At 40.0% G+C, this 18283-nt stretch overlaps 1 protein-coding gene across 2 annotated transcripts in view; it reads left to right on the forward strand.

Annotated features, from left to right (window-relative positions):
* The first annotated feature begins 3166 nt into the window (after positions 1-3166).
* The window catches only part of TXNRD2 (thioredoxin reductase 2), a 32325-nt gene continuing 17208 nt past the window's right edge, over positions 3167-18283 (forward strand). The window contains exons 1-11 of one of the 2 annotated variants that reach the window (XM_062504188.1): positions 3167-3239; positions 4266-4331; positions 5034-5090; positions 5687-5831; positions 6131-6205; positions 7051-7129; positions 8045-8107; positions 8463-8533; positions 11953-11972; positions 12320-12411; positions 13825-13999. In XM_062504188.1, coding sequence (XP_062360172.1) covers positions 3167-3239; positions 4266-4331; positions 5034-5090; positions 5687-5831; positions 6131-6205; positions 7051-7129; positions 8045-8107; positions 8463-8533; positions 11953-11972; positions 12320-12411; positions 13825-13999 — 916 coding nt within the window. The remainder of the gene's footprint in view (positions 3240-4265; positions 4332-5033; positions 5091-5686; positions 5832-6130; positions 6206-7050; positions 7130-8044; positions 8108-8462; positions 8534-11952; positions 11973-12319; positions 12412-13824; positions 14000-18283) is intronic. The other variant, XM_062504189.1, reaches the window with a different exon arrangement.

The following is an 18283-nucleotide window of genomic DNA, read 5'->3' on the forward strand; positions in this document are numbered from 1 at the left end:
GAATCAGGAAAGTGCCTGGCGATATCTAAAATAGGTAACAGCTAAAAGGGAAGAAAGGTGGCCAGCAAAGTTGTACTCTACATTTGAACAGATAATACAAGCAGACTGTTTACAGTGCCTCTTAAAAGGTTATCAGGCAGATTGAAAAAACCTTTCAGTTTTCAAAGACTTTATAACTCCTCACAAAAACTTTGAAGCAGTTAAGCCTACCACATTTCTCTCCTTTCTACCCTCACATTTTTTGGCAATATGTGCTAAAGCATTTGAATTAAGCCAAGAACTTGAATTAATTGAAGCTTCATCTGTTTCTGCTGGGTTTTTTTCACTTAGTTCTAACCATTTACTTGTTCAGGACAAACTATGAACAGAAGTTCTACCTTTGTTAAGGAAGGAAGGAAGGAAGGAATAAAATGGCATAGACTAAATTCTGAATGAGTCCTACTCTGAGACTGAAATTTCTGAAAATAACTCTTAAATAATCTTTAAAAGAGAGAGATGGTAAGAAATGAAAAGGTCCTACCTCATGCAGAAACAGCTTAGTTCAACCAGTGATCCAGTAGAGTTCACTGACACTTCTGTAAATTATTCATTAGGTCACGCCACAAAATGCAACCTCTGAGAGAATGGAGTTCCCACCCCACCCACTAAAAAGGCCACAAAGTCATGACTTCCAAAGACAGTATCTACCTGACACCTCTCTTCCCCTCACCCTCCCTTGGTTGCTGATCTGGGAATGTAAGACATGAAGGAAACTACACCAGAAAAACAGGAAAGACAAGAAGATGTGCTTGAAAATTCAAAATTTTTAAAAGGTTTGGTAGAAAAAGTATTTGCTTCTGGTCATCTTCATAGGGAGAATTTAAGTAAGTCGTTGATAAATGTAATAAAATGTGTTTTCTATGAAGGATACAACATCCAGAACTGCAAGCTGTCTTTACAATAAATTTAAAACGAGAGAGTTTGCCTGATAACAAAACCAATTCATGACTTACAGAGCACCTTTTCTTGTTGAATGGATTTATGTACATTTCTGATACAGGGTGTCTCCTTTACCCTTTTAATACCACACTTTTTAAAGTATATTGAATAAACATCTCCCCCTGGTAATAAACCAAACCACAACTAATGTACAAGTTAATTTATGGCTTTAAATTTGACTAGCTACAACTGACAAAATTCAGTGGAAATATGATGTTGAGTCTGATAGCTATCTTGGAAGACGTTTTTTTAATCACAGTTTTGGAAGTATATGCTTTCACTGCAGAAACACAAGGCTTTATCTAAATGATTCCTGATAATAGAATGTATTTGCTGCTAGAGGAATTAATAGTTGTTTTCTTAAAAGAAATTAAGGTTTATATTTTATATATTATATATATATATATTAAAGTGTGTATCACTAATTATCTAATCTACATAATGCTAACCACAAAAGAATTAAAAGGAGAGTAGAAAGCCATATGACCTGAGCCAAAGATACAGTAAAAACCACATTTGATAACCAGTATCTGTCTCTGGTCCCTGGAAAAGAGTTTTGAAGTGCAGCACAGACACAGCTGCTCAGTGCTGACAGAAGGAAATACCAGGGGCTGCTGCTCTTACCGATACTGTCACCATCAGCACAACTCGCTTCTCGTTGCTGCTATTTGTCTCTATCACTCCCAAGGATCAAACCTGTGAGAATGAGCAAGAAAAAGTGGAATGGCACAGCACAGACTTTGGACTTTCTTCTGAAGCTGGCGGTCCTGATGGGAAAGCCTGTGGAACTACACTGTTCTTTATCCTGAACTGTGGAGGACAGCCACAGGGCTGGGGACAGCCCAGCATCACACGATCACACAGTGGCACAGCACCAGCTGCATCTTCTAATCTGAACCTCCGTTAGCATTTTAAGGTCATTTTCTCTCATCCTTTCACTTGAGACACAGCAGAAGAAACCAAACACCGCCTTCCTTTCATTTGGTTCAATTTAGTTTCACTTTGCTTTGCCACATTTAAGGCCTTTCCTTATTAGCAGAACACCAAAATGCTGCAGGGAGATCTCCTGACATAAACTTGTTTTGTGTTTGGGGAGACTTTATTCTACCCTTGATCCTACATGCCTGAACTAAATCTGTGTGGAGAGCACATGTTCAACACTGCCTGATTCAACTCAGAATAGTGGCTAAGACGAAAAGTGGAAACAACTTTGCATGCGTGTACCTTGAAAAGCATAAAATATTATATCTGAATATGCTCGAGGTTTCTTTAATTCAAAGGCCTCTCAGTATGCTCTAGGCATTTCTTTCTACTGCTGTTGCGATGGATAACTATTTCGAGTGGTAACAAGGGGTTTGCCTTTGGTTTTCTTGAATTTGGGACTTGGGGGGAGCTTAATAGCAGTGATGCTGGGAAAAGGTCATCAATCCACTTATCAAAGTGATAATTCCTGTTCCATGTATTTTCAAACATTAACAGGGTGAAAAAAAAAAGAGACTACACTGGAGGTGAAGTGAATTCTCTAAAACTTTCTTTGGAGTATTTTCATTTCCTGCCATCTCTCCTCATCTCTGGACCAGAGGATTGAGTTCTTCTGAAATAAAATGGTTGGATGCTGCCCCCTTGTGATCGGGGACCCCGCTCCAGAGCCTGAGCCACGACTGCCTAACCCCCCCCCCCCTTTTTTTTTTTTTTTTTTTTTTGTAGGAAAAGCATCTGATTCTCTCGTCCCAAACTCTGGTTTGGCTGTGGTGGTATTTAACACGTATGGCCCACTATCTACGGCAGCAGGCAGGGCGAGTACTAAGCTTCAGTAAAGGCCAAGCCAGCAGCTCTGAATGAGGAAGAACTTTATGTTGGCGGCGGCAGAGCATTGGAACAGCCGCCCAGGGAGCTCGTGCTGTCTTCCTCTCTGGAGACATTCCAAACCACCATTCCACCCGCTCCAGGCGGCCCTGCTTTGTACGAGGGGGTTGGACCGGGTGATCTCCAGAGGTCCTTCCAGCCCTGACGATTCTGGGCCGGTGTGTGCGGTTCACCAGCCCCGGAGCCCGTGCCCGCCTCCTCCAGCCCCGTGAGGGCTCCGCGCCGAGCGCTCCCGTCAGGCGGGGCCCCGCCGCCCTCCGCTCAGGCGCCGCGCGGCCACCCCGCAGGGTCCTGGCGGGCGCGGGGCCCTGTGCCGTACAGCATGGCGGCGCTGTGGCGGCGGGCGCGTCCCCCGCCAGCGTCGGGGCTGTGCCGTACGCTCCGAGCGCTCTCAGGTACGCGGTACCCGCGGGGCTCGGGCCCGGCAGCGGCCGCGCCTTCGCCGCTCCCCGTGGGAAGCGGCTGCCCGCGCCTTCCGACGCCCAAAGCGCCCGGGGAAGGTCCTCCGAGCCTTTCCCACCACCCGCAGATGCCGGACTCGAGCGGCTGCTGTGGGGAGCGGGCCGCCTCTCCGCTCTACCCCGAAGCGGGGCGGGCGGCGGCCGCCTCCATCCGTGAGGGCTCTGGCAGCCACCGCCGTGCCCGGTGCTCCTACGGAGCCCGTGCCTCGGCCCCTGGGCGCTGAGGGAGCCCTGGATTCAGGGGACGGTGCAGCGGGGTGGGGGCTCCGTAGTGGGGCTTGGGCTGCCCCGGAGGCAGCCGAACCTTCCCTGCGCAATTAGCACCGAGGGGTAGCGGCCCTCGCCGCGCGCTCGGCGCTGCCAGCGGCAGCCTCCCCGCCCGGGCCCGGAGCCAGCCCTGCCCGTGACGGCTCCGAAAGCAGCAGCGACCCTGCGCCCTCACTAGAGAGAGCCATCGCTCACCTGCGGCTGCTCCCGCCGTCTCACACCGCGCCGGGGTTGGTGTGTGCTGAAGCTGCTCTGTGCCGAGGCCGGGGCGGCAGCAGGGGCCAGCTTCCCTCTGACCGCGCTCCACGCCCCGGCAAGGCACACACGGCATTTAGAGCTTTGAGTCCGATAAGGTGATCCCGCGGAAAAATATCTGTGTGGAACTGGCTGCTGTAATGCCGAGACAGAGACCTGTACTGGATCTCAGTTGCATTAATTACGAGTCTCTTGGGACTTCGTCTAAAAATGTAATTATTTTCGCACTTCGTTTGTAGTGCTTTATTTTCTGTATTTCATTCACTAAATCAGAGTAGATAATGAACAAAACACAGCGCTAAAGTAAAGTGAGGAAAACCCAAATCAGGAATAATCAATTATAAAAATAGGTGTACTCTGATACTGTCCTTCTTACATACCTCTCCCATCTTCCTGGTCTGTTTGTATTCCTTCTTTTTCTTCACGTGGTTTTCACAGGAAAGAATGAGTATGATCTTCTGGTCATTGGCGGAGGGTCTGGAGGCCTTGCTTGTGCAAAGGAAGGTTTGTATGCATAAATAACTAACAAGTTTTGGTTTAACTTTAGTGGGGTATAAGGAGACTAAGGGAAACATTACTGCTAATCTTAAAGCTTTTTAAGAAGCATAGTATGCTCCAGAACCTGCACGTTAATCATTAACTTTGTTCCACATGGTTAATCTGCAAATTGATTCACACCCTCAGGTGATGGGATCTTGTTTGGCTTTCCTCTTAACCTTTTAAAAATATTTCTTCTTTTGTCATGGGAGAAACTAATGAGCTTTCATTTCACTGCTGTAAAAGTATTCAGAATACCTCCATAGATACTGTATTTTTTAAAATACAATTTCTCATTTATGTGTTAAAAAACCAATCTCTTCAGACTGTTTCCAAGAACTAACTGCTGTAGAGACACTTGCCTCTTTGTATCTCAGGGTAACATGTTCAACAGCCCACAGTGTTCTTAAACCTCTCATTTGAGGTCAAATTGCATTTTTAGGGTCAGTGGAAGCTGGAGGCCCCAGCATGGGTTATTAAGCATCTTCCAAAGAATTTGCTGATGACATAGGCAGGTTGGGTCCCTGGTCTGGAATCTTCAGTTAGACAGGATAAAACACCAGCTATCCTCTCCTGTATTTTATCTGTATTTATGCTACTAAAAATGGGGAATTTTTTTTGTGTATTTCTCCTTTGTCTAAATACCTTACCTTGCTTCTTTGTTTAAAGCTGCTCAGTTTGGAAGAAAAGTGGCTGTTCTGGATTATGTTGAACCTTCCCCACAAGGTATGGAAGAGAAATACCAGGGTAATAATTGAAAATGCATATAATTCAGCTGCTCAGGTGAGCAGGTTTCTCCAGACAGCAGCCTCCAAAGCCACAGTGCTTGCTTTGCTTGCAGCAGAAATCCTTAAGCCCATCTTGTGCCACGGCTCCTTCTCTCCAAGATGAGCCAGCTGTGCCTGCTCCCCTGCACGTTAAGCTTGTTAGCAGTGCTTGATGCCATCATTTATAGTAGACTTAAATAAGTGAGAATATTTCCTCTGTCAAAATGTTATTTACAATTTCTAAAAATTACAGATTGTGTCATATTGAGGCTCCTTGTGTACCATGCATAAAATGAGATATGCAAATCTAAATGTTTAGTTACAGAATCTTCTGAGCTCTGAGAAAAATCTTGAGATGGTTTGAATTTTAGAAGAAAAATATGTAGAGTTGTTTTTTATCAAACAAATGAGCACAAAGAAAATTAGAAACTGATCTATAGGAGACAGTAAACTGTGTTGTTACGGAACTTCTTACCTCCCATGTACCCAACTGCATTGTTGCACTCAACTGATGCATTTACTTTTTTTTTTTCTTTCTTTCTTTCTTTTCCCAAGGAACTGCATGGGGACTTGGTGGAACTTGTGTGAATGTTGGCTGCATTCCTAAAAAGCTTATGCATCAAGCAGCCCTTTTAGGGACTGCCCTTAAAGATGCCCAACACTATGGCTGGAATATATCCCAACCTGTTCATCATACCTGGTAAAGACTGCTGCCCATCTCTACTTCTATGTGCTGCAAATGCACAGCAATAACCTTCTCCTAGTTGGTGTTTACTATGTGACAGTCAGGGAAGTGAAATTTTGCATGTGAAATTTTAGCCTGGTACTTGATTGAAAACCAGAACTAGTTACTGGGTTCTTGGGACAGAAATTATGTTGCTTTTGCAACAAAAAATACTGTGGTTCATTCGACATTTTCAGCAATTGCCTGTATTTTTGTGTTGAAAACCTGAATTTATAATATGATGACTTCATGTTCAGTTTCTTGTTTTACAACAGGTCTGTGATGGCGCAAGGTGTTCAGAATTATGTGAAATCCTTGAACTGGGGACACAGAGTGCAACTACAAGAAAAGTAAATAAGATTTTGAAGTTTGTGTTTCTTCCCACAGTCAGGGAGGTACTCTTGCCCTTGTAGAATTGTCTTTGAAGTTTCTAGCTAGAGCTCATATTTTGAATCTGTAAATCCTTTCTGCTGGGGTCTGTAAGTGCCCTTGTCAATCTAAGTGGTCTCTTCCTCTCCCATTTTCCTTTCAGGTGAAATAGTGGTTGACACTGACCATACACAAAAGCTTTCTAGCAATGTAGGTGATGCTCTTTTTAGTCTGGTGAGGTTTTGCATTAATATGAAGCAGTCCAGGTTTCCTAAGATACTTTTGATCTTGTCCCCCAACATTTCTATGCCATGCAAACCCACAGCTAACTATGCTCTAGCTATGCTAGAGCAGCAGATTTTTTTTTTTGCTTTCAGTGCAGAAATGGTTCCAAGTTGTTCAGCATGCAGTTCCTTTTATAGAGAAATTATATTAATAGAAAATTTAACAGATACTGGTCTTGTTACTCCTGCTGAGTCACTTTGGTGTGTTCTCAAATGAGTATGGTATCCAAAATGCTATTGATAATGCTAGCAATGCTGTGGCTAACGGAAAATGTCTTTTTTGAAGAGGTCAATAACCTGATCTCAGAGTTTGTTACAAGGTTAGTTACTTTTCTGTATAGAGGAGTTAAGTGTGACACAAGAATTCAGCAACCAATTAAGATAGAGCTGCAAACAGTCCTATGAATTGAGATTCTTTCCTTTTGCTGCTCTATGGCTGTTTGCTACCCTTTTTAGCACTTAAGTACAGAAAAAGTAGCTGATTGTATTTCATACCTATTCTTGTTAAGTGTGCATTGCTGATGCTGTTTTCTTATAAACAGGAAGGTGAAATATTTCAACATAAAAGGAAGTTTTTCTGATCCACATACAGTTCGTGGTTTAACAAAAGCAGGTAAAGAGGTGAGCTGCTGTGCTGATTTCTGAGGTGTTGTTCACTTAGAACATTTCAGGTCATTTGGGAGCTAGGTTGTCCTTTTGCAAATTCCTTGAGGTATTCAGTATTGTTTTGGTGAATGAGATTTGCATTTTCCACTTAGAGAAGTTGTTCATGAGGTTGACTGGTGCCTGCTGAGTCCCTGGCCTGCCCTGGTAGATACTATTGCTTTTTTCTGCAGGTGGAAATGCTAAGACAAAAGATTTTTGCTTGATTTGGTCAGTCATGCTGATGCTTACACAAATAGAAGTTCTGAGAATTAGGTTGCTCTTTCCCTCCTTCAGGTGATTTGTAATAGCAAATTGTGTGTGGGAGGCAATCAGTGTGAATGCACAGCTGGGTCACATAACGGAATAGTGGCCATTGCTGCATATTTAACAAGGCCTGAACCTGCCTTTTTAACACATTTTGAGGGTAATTGTTTAATTTTACTGATTAATGTCAGCTTGAATATCAGGTTTTTGGAGGTAGGTGCAGAGGATTTTTTAGAAACATTTGCCTTTTGAGGTAGCTTAACTCCAGGCCTGAGACAGAATTTGCTGCTGTGATCTCTGTGCATTTTATCCTGACAAGAAATTGATTTTAAAGTGGTGTCATTTGTGCATAACTATTGCTTCCAAGTAGTCATCAGAATCTTGCTCAGTGTAATAACAGTTGTATGGTTAATATTAAAACAAAACCTAGTAGAGAATGGGTAGGAGAAATTCTGCAGATGTTAGTTTATCTCTGTCCTTTTTTTTTAACGTGTTGCTGATTATTATGTCACATAAATAGCAGATGGTAGTGCCTGGTTTCTCATTGATCACTCATTTTTGCATAGATGTAATACAAAGACAGATAAAAAGATTGCAAATGCTCAATTTTGATTTTTTTTTTTGTAGACTGTTGTTACTGCAGATAATATTGTCATTGCTACTGGAGGAAGACCAAAATACCCTGTGCACGTAAGTTACCCTTCCATTTGACAGCTCCAGTGCTTTGCTGGTTGAAATGCAGAACACAGTGAAAGAGGATAAAGAATGCTAAAATAAAGCAACATATGAGAGATTTTTGTACTTGTGTCACACAAAAAATTGTCTTTATATAAAGGATGGCTTTTTAGAAAAACATTTGCATAGATAACAATTTACTCTGATTCAGTATGTTGGTGTTGCTTAGAGCTGTTGGATAATTCAGGTTAGAAGTTGACAGCCCCAGATATATTCCCCTTGGTCTGTACTTCAGCCAGCATAGCCCAAATTGCTATTAGCTTTTATTGGTGACAGGATTTGCATTGTAGATTCACCTGTGTGATCATAGGTTGCAGGTGCACTGGAGTATGGAATCACAAGTGATGATCTGTTCTGGTTAAAGGAATCTCCTGGAAAAACGTAAGTTACCTTGTCATGGCTGTAATAGATGCTGGCATTCCTACTTTTTCTACAAGGCAAGCTGAAAAATGTTCAGAGCTGCCTTTTGTACACCAATTTTTCATGTGTTTTCCTTCTGAAAATGTGCTTCACAATGCATCAGTATCATACTACCAAACTTCATTAGTTGCTGATAGATCTTCCCCCTCCTCTTATGAGATTCCCTTCTAAAATCAAATTAAATACACGTTTTCACCGTGTTAGGTTGTGCTGTAGCGATTACACCGCAAGTCACAAGAGGGCAGCATGAATTCACCCAGGGGCTGCTCAGTTTCTCGATTAGTGGGAAACTCCAGCATAATTTTGTGTTCTGAGTTATGGCAGTTCTAATAATAAAGGAAAATATGATGAAACATTTGGGTTACTTTTGCTTTGGAAGCTATTGTTTAACTGAAATATTAAAACACTGGTTTTAATGAAAATACTAAAAATGCCATAGTTGTTTATTTACAGCACATAGCACAGTAAGATTCCAAGTCAACACTGCACTACAGAGCAATTTAATGAAGATAATTTTGACAGGAAATGCAGATTTGCTAGCTTGAAAATCAGATAATGCTATTTTTTTGTCTTTTCTAATGAGCAATTCTAGAAAAAGCAAAAGAGATTTCAAGCTATAATACTGGTGTTTTTGCAAAGAAACAGTTGCCATTCATGGCAGTGATTTTCTGCTATAGAAATGCACTGTGTTAAGCTAAACTTCAAATAGATAAATGAGGCTCCTTGGTACAATTTTAGAAATAAAGTAAATTTGCTGTTATTTTTAGTGTATCAGTCACCTCTTGAATTTTGAAAGCATCATTTATGTGAGGAAATTGTTTTTAAGAAAAGCAACACCCTCACCCACCCCCCAAAAAAACCCAAAACAAAATATAAGGTTTTTCCGTATGTTTCTGTGAAAATGTGGCTCTTGTCCAGTGACTGCTAATGCAAGTTGTAACAGTGTAATGTGGGAGTCTAATGTTTATATGTTGCATTCCTGAGATTTAGTCAAAATAAGCCTGCAGGGGCTACAGTAGCATTTCTGTGCTTTATCAGGCTGTGTCTTAGTAAATGAAGGAGGGAGTTGTTAAAGGTTTGTGTCTGTCGTATTTGTTTCTATTATAAATATTCCCAAGGTTCAGTTTAACACCTTTTGTTTTTAGTCTGAACTGTGTTGTAGTTATTCTTTCTTTTCTCCCTCTCCAAATGTAGATATCTCAGCTACAAATTACATGCCTGGAGGTTATAGAACTGTCAGTCCTGCAGTTATTCATATTTTTTTTTAAAAAGTAAACCATTAACTAACTTAAAAGTCCCTTAGATACACAAACATGGGGAAGAAACTCACTACTGAGATGAAGGGTTTTGGCAGAGTGAATTAGAAAAGATGCCTTGAAATGTGTTGAGAATGAGTGAGAGATTGAGCAGGTGTGAACAAGGTTAGGTTCTGCTTTCCTGACTTTTCTTTTAGACACTGACAATGCCCAGGAACCCCCTATTTTGTACAAGAAAGTGTGAATAATGTGGAGCTGATGCTATGAATAAGTGCCAGCTGACATCTATTTTTCATCTAATGAGGAAGTGCAAACATATGCCCAAATTACAGAAATTCTCCTTGTTTTACCTGTGAATCTCTAGTAGATACTTCTTTATGGGCAGTATGTGGCTTTTTGCAGCACTTCCCAGGAGCTGCATGCTAATAAGGGAGTGATCATCCATTCACAGATGAATCAGATGCCCTAATGCTGGAAAAATTATTTCCCATTATGTTAAATTGTTAGCCAAACATAAACCTCAGACTAGCAGATTTTAATCGCTTTTTACTCAACCTATTCTCTGTACACCTTCAGAAGTTGTATGTTTTTGTTGTAGGATAGAGAGATGTTATCTGGAGCCTTTTGTGAGAAAACATGTGTTGTACTGACTGTGCAGTCCCTGGGGCTTATGGAGCTGCAGCCTCCATGTCTGTACTCCTCAGAAGTTTAAAAGCATTGCTGTTAGAACTGGGAGATGTTGCAGATTGGTTTAGGGTAAGGCATAGGCCACAACCCCATTCTAAAACCTAACAAAATACTTTGTTGTCAGTGGAAATACTGTGTGAGATGCATCTCCAAACTGTGGGATTTTAACAAGTCTGCATAAGACATAAACAGCAAAGGAGTGCAAGTGCAGCCTGTCCAGCAGCTGAGTGTTAATGGCTGCCTGGCTGGAGCTGCTTTTACCTGCAGAACAGGAAATGAGCATTCTGCCTTTTGTACCCTGCAAATGTAGGGAACTGAGAATGTAGTCAGGAGAGAGAGGAACTCCTGCAGTGTAGAGAGCAACTGAGGACAGAGGTGGAAACTGCTGTGCTGGAGAGCTGATAAACCTCACAAACTGCGGGTGCTGAGGGACAATTTCAATTATAATCTTGATTGAAAGAGTGTGAAATATTGGGAGAGATGGGAGCTGGAGTTTTATTTAAGAACTAAAATGGATATATTTGGTAAATACCAGTTTAAGTAAATATATAAACCTATTTTCTCTAACAGCTTACACAAATGTTTGAAGACGGGAAGGGCAAATATTTGGCATTTGGAAAAATATGACTATTAAAAAGCAGATGGTTATAAATCAAAACGAAATTCAGCAATGAATAAAATCTTGCACTGGAGACTGTAATCTACTTGATAGGAGCACATAATCTAATTGATAGACCATTCCCATGTGCTGAAAGATGAGTTGCCAGGGAAGAAGATTGGCCTGGCTGAATAGAGACTTTTGGCTGGAACTCAGGGAAAAAAGGAGTGTTTATGTCCCTGGGAGAAGAGGGAGGACTACAAGGATGCCATGAGGTTGTGCAGGGAGAAAATCAGAGAGGCCAAAGCCCAATTAGAACTTAATCTGGCTACTTCTGTAAAATGCAATAAAAATGTTTCTATAAATACAGTAGCAGCAAAAGGAGGGCTCAGTAGAATCCCCATCCTTTATTGGATGTGGAAGAGGGAGAAGCACAGTAATAAAGATAAGGATTAGTTACTTAATGCCTTCTTTGCTTCAGTCATTAATAGTAAGAGCAGTTGTTCTGTGGGTACCCAACCCCTGAGCTGAGAGATGGGGACAGGGAACAGAATGAAGCCCCCATAAATCATGAGAACTTGGTTAGAAACCTGCTACAGCACTTGGACATGCACAAGTCTAAGGGGCTGGATGGGATCCACCCCACGATGCTGAGGGAGCTGATGGAAGAGCTGACTAAAACACCCTCCATCATGTACCAGCAGTCCTGGCTAACTGGGGGGGTCTGGACTGGAAGTTGGCAAATGGGATGCACACATCAGAAAATGTTTTTTTCTGGTTGAGCAAAAATGCACAAGCTCATTCCACTTCTTTCTTCTTTTATCTTTTTTCTGTAACAGGTTGATTGTTGGAGCCAGCTGTATCCTTTGAAAAGCCTGTGATGATCTGTGATATAAGTAGCATAACTGTCTTTCCTATGAAGGTTCAGTTTTCAGAATTCCTTGGCTCATGTCATATAGTTGAGTTGGTAAGAGAATAGTAATAGTTTTCTGTGCAGTAGCATCATGGAAATTAAGATCAGCTGAGGATAAATTCTCAAGATCTTAAATCCAGTGTTAACTATAAGACAACTTTTATTCTGTGTACAAAAGCAAGCTAAAGATGTCTTTGTGAGGAGAAGTTGGTATCTCTGCCCACTTGTATACTACTCATATATTGTGTTTATTGAAATTGTTGTTTATATTTGCTTAACTGGTGCATCACCAGATGTTTCCCTTGAGTGTGCTGGTTTTCTTACAGGCCTTGGATTGGACACTACAGTCATGATGAGAAGTGTCCCACTTCGTGGGTTTGATCAGGCAAGTGCAGAATATCTTACATCTCCTTATCTAGCTCATAAATTAAAAGATAGATTTAATTATTCTTATCTCCTAAAGAAAAAGTGTTGTTTGCATCTCCAAACATTTCTTAGGATGTGCACAGTTTTGGAGGTGGGAGTAGTGTTGCTTAAGTGACAGTGACAAACACCACTTGTGGTAGTGACACTAGTGACAGCTCCTGGTTGTATGTCACCCCTCCCACTGTGGAGTGGCTTCCTTAAAACTAGCAGCTTGTATGCCTTAAAACTGGTGGCATGAGTTTGCAAAATATTGTATAAGAAGAATTATTGGGATTTACACTCCTCATTGAAGAAATCCACACCTGTAACAGCGTGAGCTCTGAGCAAGCAGGGAAGTGTGTGTGTGGCACTTGGTCTAACACTTACAGTAGGGCTTGCTCTGAGAACTTGATCCTCTGTAGGTAGGAAGAGCACAATGGCCATACCAAGGTTAATAAAGTATTAATGGAGATAAAATAATTACTTTCAGTCTGCAGCTGCATTGAGTCTGATGGAAACTGATTAGTGAGCTCTCATGTTTCTGAAGAGACATAACCCTGCTGTTGCCTTCATATTAGTTAATATCGACTTGAAAAAAGTTTTGTAAGCTGAGAGAGCTTGTGTGGAGTTGTTCTATGTGAGTGATTTTGTAATAATATCCTTTAAGTAATAAACATACTCTGGCAAGGTGCAACCTGAGTTCCTGCAGACAAGATCGCTGATGTTTTTGGATAAACCTGTTGATGCCACATTTTACTACTTCAGTGTGGTGTGGCAGTATTTCAAACAGGATCTTAGGACAAAAGGGTTGGGTTTTTTTTTTGTTGTTGTTGGTTTTTTGTTTGGTTTTTTTTTGCTTGCTTGTTTTTTCTTTTTTTTTTTTGTTTTGTTTTGGTTCGTTGGTTGGTTTTTGTTTTGTTTTTGTTTTTTGGGGTTTTTTTTGTATTAGAACTTTCCATGAAGCATTAATGATTCGTAGTCATTGCAGAGAAATGTCAGGTGTTATGGCAAAAGGAAATATCTTTCTCCCATTGTTTTATAAAAGTATTTAATTTTTATCAAACTACTAGAAAACTATAATTATGGTAATGGTGAATTGAATATGCTCTAGATGTGTAAACAACAAATGCTTTTAAAAAAATATTCTATTAATATACTGTTTTATTTTTTTGAAAATTGAGTATTGAGGTGCAGGTACCTCTTGGAATGGAGTTGCAGGTCATAGTGGCTCCCTAAAGTATTATGTGTTAGCAGTTCATTGTAACGAAGTGATAAAGAATGTTTGAAATGCACAAGGTATTTACTGGGGTTTCCTGAACCCAGCTGGAGGAGGGATTTACATTAAAAAGGTCATATATCTAAGAAAAAACAAATTTGTTTTACTACTCAACAGCAAATGGCTTCTTTAGTAACTGAGCACATGGAATCTTATGGCACAAAATTTTTAAAGAGATGTCTCCCAACTAAAGTTGAAAAATTGAAGAGCAACAGATTGCAAGTCACTTGGAAAAATGCTGACCTGGACAAAGAAGAAACCGATTCTTTCAACACCGTTATGTGGGCAATAGGTAAATGTTATCTTAATAATGATGATCTTAACATTTCTTCTCAATGCTTTCCATTCTGAAAGTGATGTGACTTCATCATGGGATCAAACAGTGTCCCCCTTTTAAATGTTCAGCGACTTAAACATTAATAGTTGTTTAATTCTTTTCTTGCCTGCCTGACTTGTTCATTTACAGTCTAAAAACACATTAAAGTTACAGTGAATGGAAGAAGTGTGTGGTAACTATTTTTGCATGAGCTGCAATAAATGGGAGACCATCTAGTCTTCCTCAATTTTGCTAGAGTAAGAACACAAATTCCAGCAAGCTCTGGTTTGCAGGTAGTGTTCTTTAAGTCCATACTCTTGATTGATTCATGAAGCTATTCACTGTAAGTGCATATTTATCTTCTTTAAGAGGCTACCATTTCTTCTAGGATTTTTTCTAAACTGTGCTGCTTAAGTTTGTAACTGCAGCCGTCATCCAGTTCAGAGAAAGGGAAGTAACTGTCTCTGAAAACCCAAGCTCATTGCAGGGAACCTTGAAACTGTATAGCTTTTTGAAATCTGGTTAGGGATTTTACATATCTCAGACCCCTTGGAACTGACATAACAACAACTAAGAGTGATGAATCGGTGTAAAAGAATGGTGGGACAAATGTCTATGAGCATAATCTCCAGAAATGGGAATCAAATCTGGGGTTTGCCTCCTTTGAGACAAATGCTACTTCCTGCAAGAACTAACACACTAAATTATATATGGTACAAGGCTCCAGCCCACAGGAATGAAAATACTCCTTCAGTGTTGCTTCCCTAAACTGCTCATTTTTCGCTGTTACGAGTCTGTCCTCAGTTCCTGTATTGGTTCAGATGGGCTGTAAGCCCACTAGAATAGACCTTTTGTGTTTTGTGCTTTTTAAGCTTTGTGAATATCTGAAATTCTAGGTCAATAATGCATGGCTAAAGGTAGTAGTGGTGTTTGGCAGGCAAATCATATCTGGCAAACAAAATAAATAGGCTTAAATGTACTGCCCAAGAAATCTGTTTTGATGCAGGCTAATTGGTTTTACTAGCAGCTTTAGCAATCCCCCTGACTACTTTATATTCTTTTTATCTGGCACTACTGTTTTAGAGTAGTGGGGATGCATTACTCTTTCATTTGTTCATAACATAAGTTTAAATTCTTGTGGTTGTAGAATAGATCTATTACAGGATCAGAAACAGATCATTTACAGCATTTTGTATTTTGCCCAGTGGACTTAATCTACTGTCCAGTTGCTCCATTTCCCTGGTTAAGTCAGCTTTATATCTTCCTAATACTCCAAACAGAGAACAGGTTGTACATTGTGACAAATGTTTTCTTTTCCTTACTGTAACTACTACTCTCTTAGAAGTGCCTTGGGCTCTACAAATTGTGGAAACAGCCTGTAATAATGGATTATTCTCGTCAGAACCAATCAGACTAGTGCTTGCCAAGAGCAAAAAAAGCTCATGCTATCTGGACACATAACAGTCCTGAAAACTGTAGAATAATATTCATGAGGTGAGATGAAATTGTTTCCAAAAAGTGGGTTTCTAAGTGCTGTATTTGATTTTTCTTAAGCTTTCTGGTAAAAATGCCCAACCTTTTCTGTGGTTCTATGAAAAGTACAAAAAGTTGGAGACACACATGTCGAATGTCAAGTCAATTTGTTTACTTTTGTCTAAGATGGAAAAAGGAGCTATTAAGTTGAAATAATCAGAAAAAAATCTTGGTTTACTGTTAATTATAATGGAATAAGGTTTCATGATAGACTGTTGTAATTCAGTCGTAACATGAGTCTGCCATTTCAATGCACAGGAACTACATGTATTATAATTTTTGTCATAGATTTGTGCTACAATCCATATTTAGAAACAGCTAAATGAATAGTTTTAGGTTTTGTGTTGACTTTTTTTAGTGTTCAAATTGGCACTCCACCCTTAAGGACTAAACACATTAACAGTTAAAGCTGGTTAATTGGTGTGCAGTCCATATGATTCATTGTTTTGCTCTGTATCAACACACCCACACCAGGTGTCTCAGATAATAGGCTGGGAAACTTGGTGGTGTTGAGGATTTCCTGTCTGCAGATGTGCCAGTTACAACACTGATTGAAGCAAGTCAGCTTGTAGAGTTGGTTAAAAAGCAGCTGCTGTTGTTAGCTAATTGTAGCCTAAATTATAGTACATATTTCCATCATTTTTGCCAGTGCATCATGGAATTTTAGTAGGATTTTATGAATGATGTTAAAAATTATTCCTGACAGTGGGACATAGTTTAATAAGCTACAGTACTATCTCTTAATGTCAACCCTTTAAAAAGAAAACTGGATTGTGTTTCTATGGCAAGTTTTGTTTTGCTTTTGGAATGTGTGATTTTCTGCTTGTATGGATAAGCCAATAAAAGCAGGCATAATGCTCTCTTTGTTTTTCTAGCAGCTTTTTTGAACTATTCAAAATCTTTGAGGGAAAAGAAGAAATTTCATTTTGATACATTTTAATGTAATTTTAAAGTTTCAGTCCAATTTTGTAGGTAATTGCCATGGGCCTGTGATTTGATTTTTCCTTTTTTTGGTTTTCCCAGTTCAGCTCTGTGTGTCCTTCTGTCTTACTAGTGCTGTCTTTGGCTTCTAGAGAATTCTCCTGAACTTATAAGATTTTGAGGTTTTGAGTTTTTGTTTAATGTAGAACCAATAAACTTTTACTACTATATAGTATTCTCTCTGCCCTTAGGGACACCCAAAAAATGTTTCTTAAATGCCTAATTTACCTGAGTTCCAAAGCAATGGAAAATGTGTGCATGTTCAGAGTAAACATGGGGTCTTCATCCAAAAGGAGTAGAGATTGACACCTTTGTAAGCAGATGCAACTGCTGAGCTGCAGGGCAAAGTTGCAGGAGATCAGACTTTGTAGGGAGGGTTCATTTCAGCTGTTGAAGGGCTGAAAGCTGTGGCTGGAGTGCAGCAGTTGCAAACAGCTAATATACAAAAGGAATTGGTAAGTAGTATTTCCTTGTGAGTTTGCAGTAGATGGCAAAATATCAGTGCTGTAACTGAAATTTGGTTATTCACAAAATCCTTAGAAAAGATAACGGAGTCACTCCATCTCCAGTGGGGTCCTACTGTGCAGAGGAGCAACATTGAATGGATGGTTAAACTAAGCAGGTATTTGCAAAATAGCCTGAAATTAGTTTGTCAGAGAATGTGAGGTAGTGTGCTAGTAAACTGTAACAGGCCAGCAGCAGATTTAAGTTCAGATTTATAAAAAGAATTTTCTCCCTCATGAGGGCAGTGGAACAACCATTCTCAAGTTCCAATGCATTTTTAAACTTGGAGGATCCTGACTATGTTTTTGAAATAATACATTTTGGCTGTAAAAAGAATTACAGCTTGAAGTCAGTGTAAAGCTGAACAGGTATGAAGTGTTGCACATGATGTGCTATCAAGCACATTGTCCTTTGTGTCACACTGGACATTAGGCAGATTTATTTTGTTGTGCAGTAAAATAGAATCCTTGCTGTTCAGTATCAACAAAGGGTTAAGTACATAACATTTTTTTGTAATAGTTTCTTCAAGGCTGACAACCAAACCGGTTTGGATTAACAAGGGAAACCAAAATTTTGTTAGATTTTCTGTGAAAAGTCCCATAAGGTAAAATATTGCTGTGATCTCCTGTGAGCACATCTCTGCCAGCCCCTGTAGAAAAGGGAATGGGCTTCAGATTTGTCTTAGCAAACACAGTCTTGCCATTGAGTTTCTGATCTTTTACTTATTCAGTGAAAAATAAAGTACCTGGGTTGATCTCAAACAACTCTTAATGCTAATGTGTTGAGATTTGCTGAGGCTTTGGGTCTTTGTTCTGAGCTTCCCATGTCTGTCTCTTTTACTAACTTGAATTCATTACTCTTGGTAAGATATGGTTTCTGCAATGCTAATGAAGATTGTCATATCCATTATACCAACCAGTGCTTTTAGATTTTTTTGCAATATCTAGTTTTAAGGTCATTCAGTCATACTCAGTTCAGCAGGGTTATTTTTAATGTCCTTTTCCCTTTGTTTAACCAACCCATAAACTTTGAGTGTAACTTTTATTTTATGCTACTTATTTTACCAGCCTGTAACTATAAAAATAACTTGTTCACGTGCTAGGCTATGCCTCTAAATCTGCACGTGAAGAAGGTTGGATTCAAACTATTTCCACACTAAGGTGCGATTTGAGTTGATAGGTGGTGATGCTTTACCTGAATGATGGTACAAATAGATTTTAAAATGTCAGAAAATTTCTCCAA

The sequence above is a fragment of the Cinclus cinclus genome, chromosome 17, assembly GCF_963662255.1.
Source record: "Cinclus cinclus chromosome 17, bCinCin1.1, whole genome shotgun sequence".
Taxonomy (NCBI): Eukaryota; Metazoa; Chordata; class Aves; order Passeriformes; family Cinclidae; genus Cinclus; species Cinclus cinclus.